Raw genomic sequence first — 12,241 nt, forward strand, 5'->3', positions numbered from 1 at the left:
GTTGAATGATATGTATTTTAAAGGTAATTAAAGTGACGCGATTCTCTGTCACTGGTGTTGCTTTTTTCAGTAATCTACGGCCGTGTTGCTGCTAAGCGCAATTTATGACGTTATTGTTATGCCTCTGACAAGATAAAACATAGGTCACATTGGGACCAAGGCCTTTGGACACTTTGTTATTTAAATGATGTCTCCTAATAAGACCGTTGTTTTTAAAATTCAAAATGAAAATATCACACGATATGTAAATCTAATTCATCTGCATCATTTATAATGGTATAGTTTCAACAACTAAAGATACTATTAAAGTCTTTAGTATTTTACTTAAAGGAAATACATAAAATGTTTTCTTGGTAAAATTCTTAGAAAAATTTACTGTGCGAAATCAACAACGGTCAAATAATAGCATAATTAAAGCAATAAACAACCCCGTGCTTAATTTGAGCTCAGTTTTGAAATAGCCGAATGACAAGGCTTCGTTCTAAGATTCAAGCTTAAATCTCGGCTGAGCCAGGGCGGTTATATAAATAACACTAGACTCTTATATGAAGGCTACATGGAACAACTGAATGTACATTTACCGTTCTTCTTTACAGTATTTAGAGAAAGAAATAGTTACTTACCCATTACAATCTTGGCAACTCCGTACCCGAACGATGCAAGAATGAAGAAAGCAACTGGGCAAAGAACGACTGAAAGACGAGAAAACATTGCTTATCATATATAACATGGTAGTGATCGCAAATGCACTATGTTGGTTTTCTCATGGTGCGGCTCATATTCTGAACATTAAATCGGAAGAATACCAAAGCGTTTGCAGAACCATCGAAGTTAAGATATATAAGAACTTATAGTGAGTAGGTTATAGGAAAAAGATGTTTCCTTTTGTGAAGAAAGCACCAAACTTTGTATGTAACTATTTTGAAGTATGCTGAGTCCAACAAAAGGAGGAGACACGCTGTTCGCTAACCTCAATTAGCTTAAAATGAGGCCCAAAAAAGGGACCTAAATTCTATGTATTTTAATCATATATTTTTGTAAGCAATGTCCAAAAGGTTAATTTATAACCTAGATAAGTAACTATTATTGACATGATATTTATTTAGTTACATTTTATACATATTTAATATATAGGACACTGACAAATGACATAGATGAGGCTCTAAAAGGAGGAAAATTGTTTAAAAAATTCATTTACAGGATGACTTTATCTTTAAGTGTGAATATTATATCACTCTGGTAAACAAAACGTATTTTAGTATTTTTAAAATTATATCAAAATATTATTTAAACATTCTTGACATTTTGAGGTTCATTAAGGGTATTTTATAAAAACAAGTTCACATATAGGTACATACTGCAATTCATATAATCAATTTTACAGTACTTATACTTTACATGGAGTACCGATACTTCAATTTCCCTATGAATATTATTATTAAGCATTCAAAAGAGTAGCTAAAGAAGGGGCTATTTTGTGTTTTTCTTGTAAATTCAATAACTAATGTAGATTATGTAAAACGTATTATACAAAACATAATTTCTATGTTTTTCAAGACAATTAATGACTTCAAGCTAAAGCATACGATCATCCTTAATGCTTTCTTTACAACAAAAGAAAATGGAATGTGAGCTAAATGTATTGCTGTATTTATTATTGCTAATTTATACTATATTCAATGATTTTAATTTATTTGAATTTGATTAAGATTTCAAGTTTTAGAATCAGTCTAAATTCCGCTTTCTTAGAAATAGCACTGGTATTGTATGATAGATTAACCTTTGTACGGTTTGAACCAATGACCTTCCTATTGATCTGACAACACCTTTACCACTAGACGGTCTCTCTCGCTGAACCACTCCAAAGAGCAGTGATTTCCTGCAGGCACCCCAAGAACGCAAATAGTTACATATAAAAATATGTTTAAGATGAAAATATGATACAGAAATAAAGAAAGTCATACCAAATAGAGTTAGATGTAATTTTTTTAAGGTAAAGATTAGTCGATTAGTTTATAAACAATGTCTCCTTAAAATATACTGAGCTACAGTTATTTTGCATATTAAGCCTTTTGATAAATAACGAAATAGTGTATTTTCTGTCTTAGGTTCCAAATCGGCCAATATAATAATATTATGTATCTGATAAACTTACAAAAGTCGAAAGAAAAGTTAAGATCAGGATACCCTTAACAAACAACTTTTAATTTTATGCGTAACAACCCTTTCAATATTGAACTAAAACTGTAATTTGCCAGTATTTCACTCTCTAGCACACATGTCTTCAAAATGTCTAAGTACACAGGATTGGCTTGATGCATTTATATCTGACTTTGTATGTATTCTTGTAGTTACATTGATGAGTTTCCTCCAACCCATAGCAGCTAATTATGAAGTGTATTACATAATTAAAGCCAAGTACCAGTTCTCTTCACCATTTCCAGTTGACAGGATTAGCAATGTCAATGCATGCTATAAATGCCTGTCTACAACCTGCTTGATATAATGTTATTTGCTACATACGTGAACATCTCTCAGAGGTTTGCTTTCATTACGTCTAATTGATTAAGAAAATATATTCTCTGGCTTCGTTTTGATATCACTTTGCATGATAGAACACCCTATCCGTCCAGATGTCATTTGCGCTTCTTGAATCTTTTAAAACGGCATAACCATAAGTAAAGATATCCCATGCTTTGCAAACGTATCGAGACAGTATCACAACAAGATAATGCATTATAAAGAATGTTAGCTTTAAGTCTACGTTCTTGGATGTGTCTTTTTCTGTTGGATTTTTGTTCTTGTTTTTATGCTAAAAAGATGGCTTGCTACGGAATTAGTCAGCATGTACTAGAACTGTCTGGAACAGCCAAATAAAGCTACAGCTTACAGCTTACAACTAGCAAACTGTTTTACTATAGAAAATACCAGTGTGTATCAGTGTTGGTTGCTCGTAAGAAGATCCCCTTGTGGTTTTGTTTTTATGCATCTGCGGCAAACAAGTATGTACCATGTCGCACGCATAACAGTAGTGCACCACATGTTGTGACTTAAGACTTTTTGAACAATACATGGTCATGTTATAAACAAAGGTATCAAGATGTAAGTCAGTAAATGGTGCCAGATACCATTCTAGTTCCAAAAGGAAATAGACAGCGTGAAAACATCTAAATAACCCGATGTTCACATTTCTAATATTTATATACGAAGCCATGTTTGGGGAGAGACACTAAGGTATGAACATACTAAATAGCTGGCCTCCTTTATTCTAGATAAAATTGACAAAATTCAAATAGATACAGCACAGAGCAGGACCCGTTTTAAACGTCTGTAGCTGACATTTTTACATTTACTTAGAGAATATTGTCAGTGCTGAAAAAAAACATCAAAAGAAAATTGGGGTTCATGTACTTCAGTCAAACAAACCAACTACAATATCATCTAAAAATGATACTCCAAATTGTATGACCTACATTTCCATAAATAAATCTATCATGCTATCATATTATTGGGAAAATGCTTCCTATATGTCAAGGATAGATCTATTATGTGATTTCAGCTAAAAAATGTAAATAGGAAGGAAAAAAGCTTTACAGAGCAATGTAGGAGACTACCATGATTTTTTTTCCGCGCCAGTTTTATATCTAGTTTCTGTATACCTTAATTGTGACCCTTGCATTGCTTAATTCTGTTGAATCTGGATTGACCAGTAATGACACTTGACTTTCATTACTATGTACACTTCATAGAACCAATCAAATGCCAGTGCAATAACACATTCATGTAAATATAAATTTGTCAAACAAATGTATTAGAGAAGCACTGGAAACCCTAAAAATTAGAATTCTTAGATATCTATTGAATGCGTGTAAATATAAGTTTCTTTTATTTTATGGGTTATTGGATGAGTCATTTGATTTGAAAACATGATTATTTCATATACTGTTATGTAACATAAAAAATGGTCCATTGAAAGGCCTCTCTTTTTTATATAAATCTATTGCCCTAATAAATCCAGATATATAGGTTACCTCGTGGACCTAAACATGTGAATATTTTTACTTCTTTGATATTTTTTATGTAAGATCCAGGAATTCTGCTTCTTTACTTATGTTAGGTTCAGTAATATGATATTTTAACGAATGAAATAATAATTTGCCCTTAAAATATGATTTTTAACAATTTTCCCTTGAAGGACCTCGTATTATATTTCCTGAGTCATGTGTATTGAATGCGTATAAAATCTATTTGAATAAATTTTGTTTCAAGGGTTATAATTGGTTAAGGTAATGAATTAACATTTTTGAAATTGTTCTAGATATATTTAATTGAAATAAATAAAAGGTAGTTCCCCTTTGGGGCCTCATGTTTTGGTCTATTCAAGCCAACAAATCGTATATGTAGTCCATTTCTGATCCAGTATACTTTATAATACTTAAATACAAACTTTCATGCTTTCTTCATAAGAAACATCTTTTCACACGCAGTTTTGAAATTAAACATAGAGTAAAATCTGATTACCTCCCTTTTTAGTATGTATCTTGAAAAATAAGAGTATTTTGTAGTAAACTTTGCATATTTGTCAATACCAAATGGTTGTTTGTCTATGCTAGTGATATGTTATCCATGTTTAGATCATATGAAACATTACTTTATAGATAAATTTCAATTCAAAGGAAAATGTTTTTTTTTCAAGACATTTTTACCTCCCATTTTTAAAATGATTTAAAAGGAGGTGCCAGGGCAGATATAGCGTGTCTCCTCCTCATGTAGGATTTGGGATACTTTAAAGTAATTTCATGCAAAATTTGGTGCTTTCTTCACAAACGGGAACATCTTTGCCATTTTTTGTTCCATATCTTACTCGCTATTAAGAAAATTGCGCCATACTTACTCAGTGCTAGGTTGAAGTAAGCCCTCATTTGTGTCTTTCCTTTTCCCATTTTTTATTTCACAAAGACGTTGAAAGGCAAACAAATTCAAAAAAGATACATACGTCATTAAGTTTCACTTTTTAACTCATATAACTCGTTACAATATTATTTATTTATATGCACTTTTGTAAGATCGTTAGCTCGCTGTAAATGGTATAGTTTGAAAATAAAATCATTATTCTGAGTGTAAAACATTGTTTAATTGTAAACAATCTGACTATAAAATCATTATGTTGGAGCATGATACATTGATTAATTGATTAACCGGATGCAAATATTTCAAACATCCCCTTTAATATATATGCTGTGAAGTGATATATATTGCATTAGAGGCATATTGTTTGGTTGTAGTTAGGTATGTATAGGGTAAATACATACAATGAATGCAGCAAATGAAATAAAACAACAACAAAAAACAAACAAGAAAAAAAAAAAAAAGAAAGGGAAAAGGGAAAAGGATGGAAGATTAATTTTAATTACGCATCGTCGTAAACATTTTAATCTGGGGCTGGATGTGAGAGGGAAGAAAATTCGAATTAGATAAGAGAAAATAATTCACAAAACTTTTAATTTCATGACGAGATACATTATCTCCCCGCATTTCACGACTTAAACAAAACCTCTATGTCAATTTACGCTGTAATTATTTCCTTTATTTCATATAATATACTTATTTATTCTGTATCTATTTTATCTATCCAATCGTGAACGTTTATTTGCAACACGTGACCGTACAATATATTACCGTATTGGACGCACGTGCGTACAAAAACCCTGTATTTTCTCCATATTTGGACGGTTCAACAGTCCCATGTTAAACATACGATAAAGCCCGAAACATAAATATAGAATATAAATGTTATTTAGGGTCTAACATTGTTCTGTATAATATATATTTGCACTCATACCAAGCTGGGAAATTACAGAAAAGGCAGGAATACAATATTCAGTGAATTTTTTTTAAATTTAAACTAAAATAAAATAGATATAGAATAAAAAGGTTATTTAACATTGTACTATACAATACGAGATATATTTGGACTCGTACCGTACCCAGCTGAGACAAGCCATATTGGACTTGCCTAGCGGCTCTTCCAATATGGTTTTCTCAGCTGGGTAGAGGCGAGTCCAATATGGTTTTCAGTTGGTGTAGCCGTTTCTGCGCATGCGCGGAATTATTATCAATCGGAGCGCACGCAAAATTACTCGTTTTTTGCACGTTTACACACATTTAGTATATAGTTTGCAATATATACTGACTAAAGGTTAGGGTTAATATCACCATGGTTACAAAATTTACACATTTAAGATATTTTCGTTCAAATTTAGTTAATCCGGTATATACCGGAGCCTGTAATATATCACAGGCGCACCAACTCTGTTTTGGCATACAGACACTAAATAGAAAAATGGCGCGAAAAAAAATGGTAGTCGCATAATGGCGGACACAAATAGTCCTCAGTGTTTTTTGCTCTGTAGAGCTATTTTCCTTATTTTCTTTGCAATTGTTTGGCTAAAATCACATGACAGATCTATTCTTGACATGTAGGTAGCATTTTCATAATGAAATAACAACATGACAACTTTTTTTCATGGAAACTTAGATCATACACCACCGGTATAATTTGGGGTCTCATTTTTTAGCTGATTTTGCAGTTTGTATGTTTGACTGAAATTATTTTTCTTGCATCAAACATGACCCCCACTTTTCTTTTGATTTTTAGTTAACACTGACAATATTCTTCAAGAAAATGTAAGTTACAGAAATTTAAAATGGGTCATGATGTGTGCTGCGGTCATTAGAAATAGGTCAGTTTTATATAGAATAAAGAACAACAACTATTTAGTGTGTTATAACCTTTTTAGTCACATCCCATCACTTTTTGCCTCATTCGGCACACCTTTGTTATATTCGCCTACACATTGCCGTAATGCACATTGCCGTAATGCTCGCGAGCTATCCTCGCTATAACCTATGGTGGACTATTTTTAACCATTGTAGTAATTCCGATATATTGTGCATGCAAACTGTGCTTGGCAAAGCCAAAGAGACGAAAAAGATAAAGGGCATTAATACACCGTGATTAAATATTCACGTTTATTGAATGTCTACTGAAATGATATGTCCAACTAGACAACTGGATCGAATTTACACACTGCCGCTCATGTACACTACACTTGCATCATTTGGGAGACAATTATTTATTGCACAAGTGTCTTTGTTTCACAGACATTACCTTGATAAACCTATTGAAATAGTTGATTTCTCGTACAGTGCTCTTAGTACCCGCCGAAGAGCTTGCAACACAGATATAACATGAAACATATCCACACACTCATAAACATCCAGTCAATGATCACAGTTGCAAACGCAAATGTGATCAAACTCCTGTTGCAGACTTCTTCTAAACAGTCTATGGTAACATTTTCTGTACATTGCCTAAACTCATCAGTAACTAGGCTTTTGTAGTTTGGACACACCCAAACGCTGCCTGCAATTGAAAGGTTGATTGATAATGACGGCGTTTGTGTTATTATATTGCTCTTAACACAGTCATTACTTAATGTTAAAAACTAGTCCTGATTCTAAGGCGGAGCTAAAACAAAGTATGGTGACGTCCTGTCCACTTTAAAACCGAAACACTGTAAAATGACCGACCGCTTCAACTGTTTTTGTCTCAAGTAATATTTGGCTTGTTGGATTAAACAGTAAAATAAAAATTCCTTCTATAAAGGAATGGCTTGAATGGTTGAGGAAACAAAAACCAGAGAAAACAGTATGTGTCAAGCTGGTATGCATTCGTTCCCATTTCTTTAAAATATTACAGTTAATTACATAGCATAACTTTAAGTTCTTTTTTATTGTAATATCATGTACTGGAGATGCATTCGGTTAAAAAAATTATATTCCAGTTTTGATATAATCAATATTGATGTACTCATACACGTGTCTGCAACTCCACCATTTCGGTAAAATTACTCTGTACTTTCATTATACTTCTGCATACTGTAAAATATCGGCAACCAATTGAAAGACTATGCTGATTCAAAAATAAAGACATGAAACATTTGTTACCACATATAAGCCAGGACAAGTTAAACAAAAAGCCAATAATTCCACACACTGTTCCAGGTCCACAAGAGCTTCCGTCATCATTGTCTTTACAACAAAACCCAGTGAACAGTACTGGTGACACGCCGCTAACTATTAGGTAGACTGGGATCAAAGTTTCTATTTTGCAGTCATTGAAGTGCACCGATCCTAAAAATGCAAGAAATGTTCACAATGAATTCTTGTGATATACATTTTCATGGTTGTCAAAGGTACAGCAGTCACATGACATGATAAATGCCGCCCTTTGCCAAAGTAAAGATTTTTTATGTGGATGTACTCCTTCGCAGCAACCGTTCTAGCCTGATCCTAAAACGCACCTTATTTTCTGTGTATTTATTGTATTTAGCAAAGCCTTTGACTGAGATAACTACGGCTTCAAATGATCAAACTGGGAATTCATGGGGCAATGTTGAATAGTATTCGATCTATGTATGCAGCTGTAACCAGTTAAGTAATGAATTTGAACCTTGGAGTCAAATCTCTCCCTTTCTTTTTGCAATGCATTTAAATGATAAAAACGATATTTTTGAAACCTGTTAGTACTCAAGCAGATGAAAGAATATGGACTTGTTGTTATATCTTAGAAGATGGATTTCTTTTTGTCTTTGACTTCTTTTTGTATTCTGACATAAGAGAAAACTACATATCATGTTACTATCGAAGCATGTACTAGTAGCATTATTTTATACAATGCTATAATGCTATATTAAAATAGTTAGGGTGATTGGTATATTTGTAAATAGGGCTTTGAAATTATATTTGAGATATATTTCATTGTGATTCTGACATATAATGAAAAACATAAATCCTTGACCAAAACTGACATAATTGAGCCGTGCCATGGGAAAACCAACATAGTGGGTGTGCGACCAGCATGGATCCAGACCAGCCTGCGCATCCGCGCAGTCTGGTCAGGCTCCATGCTGTTCGCTTTTAAAGCCTATTGGAATTGTAGAAACTGTTAGCGAACAGCATGGATCCTGACCAGACTGCGCGGATGCGCAGGCTGGTCTGGATCCATGCTGGTCGCACACCCACTATGTTGGTTTTCCCATGGCACGGCTCATATATACTTTAAGTGTTTGATAAATACTATTGTCCAGTCTCATGTTTTCATTTTTATATTTGTGCAGACATCTAAAGTCCATCGGTTGGCTTTGCATTTCAACTTAAGTAAGACCATATTATGTGCATATTATATATTGGCTACATAATATTCAAATGTAATAAAGCGTTTGTTTAGATTAGTTTCTTATTTGTCAATAAACAAATATTGTATAATGACAAGGTGACAATACAAGTTTATGGTCCATACACTATACAGTAAGTGATAACTTAAAACGAGCAGTGTGGCTTATATCTCTGGTTGTTCATAGGAAGAAAAAATGCTCACATTTTTATCGTAATGCAAGATCGTCTGCTAGATCCACTCACAGACGCAGACGATAAATTTTCTTTCCTTTTATCGGTCAGAAGATATATTCTTCAAATAAAGCCGTGCTTTTTCTCTAAGTTGAATGATATGTATTTTAAAGATAATTAAAGGGACGCGACTCTGTCACTGGTGTTGCTTTTTTCAGCAATCTACGGCCGTGTTGCTGCTAAGCGCAATTTATGACGTTATTGTTATGCAACTGACAAGATAAAACATAGGTCACATTGGTGACCCAGACCATACTTTGGACACCTTGTGATTTAGATTATGTAATTTTTACCTAAATAGACCGTTGGCAAAATTATGTGGATTCACGGGCGAATGGTAGGTAGCTATATGTATACGCGCTTGAGCTGTATATGAATGCTGTATGGATCAAATGAATGTATATTTTTCTTCTTCTTTACAGTTTTGAGAGAAAGAAAAAAAAGTCACTTACCCATTACAATCTTGGCAACTCCGTACCCAAACGATGCAAGAATGAAGAAAGCAATTGGACAAAGAACGACTGAAAGACGAGAAAATATTGCTTACCATAATTATAACATGGTAGTAAGATATTCAATGCTTAATTAAGTTACGCATAACTTTTATCTCATTTGTAATATTTCATAATGTATATAGGAATATGTAGTAGGCCTAAATGGAAAGTAGAAAACGTTTTAAAGAGCCTAAACATTTAATCTGAAGAATATCAAAGCGTTCGAAGGAAATGTAAGAATTTTAGAAATTGCGTCATACTTACCCAGTGCTATGTTGAGGTAATCGCTGATTTGTGCCTTTCCTTTTCCCATATTTTCTTTTCACAAAGAAGTCGAAAGGCAAATAAATAAAAAAAGGATACATACGTCATTAATTAAGTTACATTTTTAACTCATGAATATCACTCGTTACAATATTATTTATTTTATGCACATGTGTTAAATCGTTAGTTCGCTGTCAGTGGTATAGTTTGAAAATAAAATGAAAATAAAATTATTATTTTGGATGTAAAACATTGTTTAATTGATGAACAGGATGTAAATGATCTGACTATAAAAATTGAGCCGTGCCATGAGAAAACCAACATAGTGGGTTTGCGACCAGCATGGATCCGCGCAATCTGGTCAGGATCCATGCTGTTCGCTAACAGTTTCTCCAATTCCAATAGGCTTTAAAAGCGAACAGCACGGAGCCTTACCAGACTGCGCGGATGCGCAGGCTGGTCTGGATCCATGCTTGTCGCAAAGCCACTATGTTGGTTTTCCAATGGCACGGCTCAAATGATTATGTTGTAGTATAATACACTGATTAATTGATGAACAGGATGCAAATACTTCAAACATCCCCTTCAGTATATGCTGTGGTGTGATATATATTACATTAGAGAAAGTTTATACATATTGGTTGGTTGTAGTAAGGTCTGTTTAGGGTAAATACATACAATAATGCAGCAAATGTAATAAAAGAAGAAGAAGAAGAAAACAAAGGGAAAAGGCAAAAGGATTAAGTTTAATTTTAATTACGCATCGTCGTAAACATTTTAATCTGGGGCTGGATGTGAGAGGGAAGAAAATTCGAATAAGATAAGAGAAAGTAATTCACAAAACTTTTAATTTCATGACGAGATACATTATCTCCCCGCATTTCATGATTGACATACAAACCTCAGTGTCATTTTACGCTGTATTTAATTCTTTTATTTTATACAATATACTTATATATTTGATCCACTATCGAGTCCGCTTCTTTGAAATCCTTGCTTGGTGTCGTTTAATTCCTTTCAGGGAACTATACAGTTACTGTTTGAAGAAGTTGAACTCTTTTTTAGAACTGCTGTTTTTGTCGTTGTAAGTTATGCTTTGTTTAATAGCCGGTATATGCTTATCTTAACTTTGCCGCTAATTCTTCGTTTAATGCATTAATAGTAATATGGAAGATATACATGTATTGTTAACGAAAGCCCCCACTTGGAATGAATGGAACAATTTATTTCAAGCCGAGGCCGCGGCAGCCAATGCTGTTTGAAACATTACAAGCTTATGTAAATCTACACTTTGTTCAGGATTTTGCCGCCGCCGATAATCGAACCCGGATCGCTGGTGTTGTCGGTTAGCCAGTCTAGTTTTAAACTGCTTATTAAGACCAGCTGTTACAGTTAAGTTATCTAGAGTTATGTAGCCTTCCACGTTCCAAGGGTGTCGCGATTTTTCTCAACATCATTTCAATTTGATTCAATTTCAATTCGTGTCGTGTATTGTGGTGTGTATGTTATGTACCATAATGTACGGTATTTTAATAGATAAGTTTTCACATTAATACCAGTGTTGTTGTCCAGACATGGCAAGCCCCTCCTGTCACAGATTACAATATAATAAAACGAACTAGATAAAATAAGCTTGTGTTTACCTTGTTTTGTTGTGTTAATGGAATGCATGATGAATCATTCATTATACCTGTCATCGTGATAGGTTTGGTTATTGACAGCATACTAAATTTAATGAATTATGTTTATTTTCTGATCATAAGAATAACTATTATAACAGATCGTTCGGCATATTGTCCAATATAATTAATTAATAATGTAGTTTGTTTTGATAATCTAAGACCTGTTTTTTTTTTTTTTTTTTTTTTTTTTTTTTTGGGCAATTTTAGCACGTTTTGCTGATATCGTTCTTAATATTGATGGAGGTGGTTGATATCTTAAATGAACGATTGTTTTTTGTCTTAGTTTACTAATTTCCGTATCCAGACTGGACGGCATTTATATAATTATTC

The 12,241-nt window shown here is 33.3% G+C and overlaps 1 protein-coding gene across 1 annotated transcript; it reads right to left on the minus strand.

Annotated features, from left to right (window-relative positions):
- Nucleotides 1–6,872: 6,872 nt before the first annotated feature.
- LOC123563656 (uncharacterized) lies at nt 6,873–10,523 on the minus strand. Its single transcript, XM_045356576.2, has 4 exons — nt 10,230–10,523; nt 9,924–9,992; nt 8,011–8,196; nt 6,873–7,426 (listed from the first exon to the last, which is right to left on the minus strand). Exons 1-4 carry the CDS (start codon nt 10,276–10,278, stop codon nt 7,215–7,217), a joined length of 516 nt encoding a protein of 171 aa, XP_045212511.2. The 5' UTR covers nt 10,279–10,523; the 3' UTR covers nt 6,873–7,214.
- Between the last annotated feature and the right edge of the window lie 1,718 nt (nt 10,524–12,241).

The sequence above is a fragment of the Mercenaria mercenaria genome, chromosome 2 (genome assembly GCF_021730395.1).
Source record: "Mercenaria mercenaria strain notata chromosome 2, MADL_Memer_1, whole genome shotgun sequence".
NCBI lineage: Eukaryota > Metazoa > Mollusca > Bivalvia > Venerida > Veneridae > Mercenaria > Mercenaria mercenaria.

Bases quoted from the DNA above. Each gene is read 5' to 3' on its own strand.
- LOC123563656 (XM_045356576.2), bottom strand. From the start codon at position 10,278: ATGGGAAAAGGAAAGGCACAAATCAGCGATTACCTCAACATAGCACTG. The intron at 9,993-10,229 runs GTAAGTATGACG...CTCGTCTTTCAG, and splicing joins TTACCTCAACATAGCACTGG to TCGTTCTTTGTCCAATTGCT. The intron at 7,427-8,010 runs GTAACAAATGTT...TTTCAATTGCAG, and splicing joins CTTGTCCTGGCTTATATGTG to GCAGCGTTTGGGTGTGTCCA.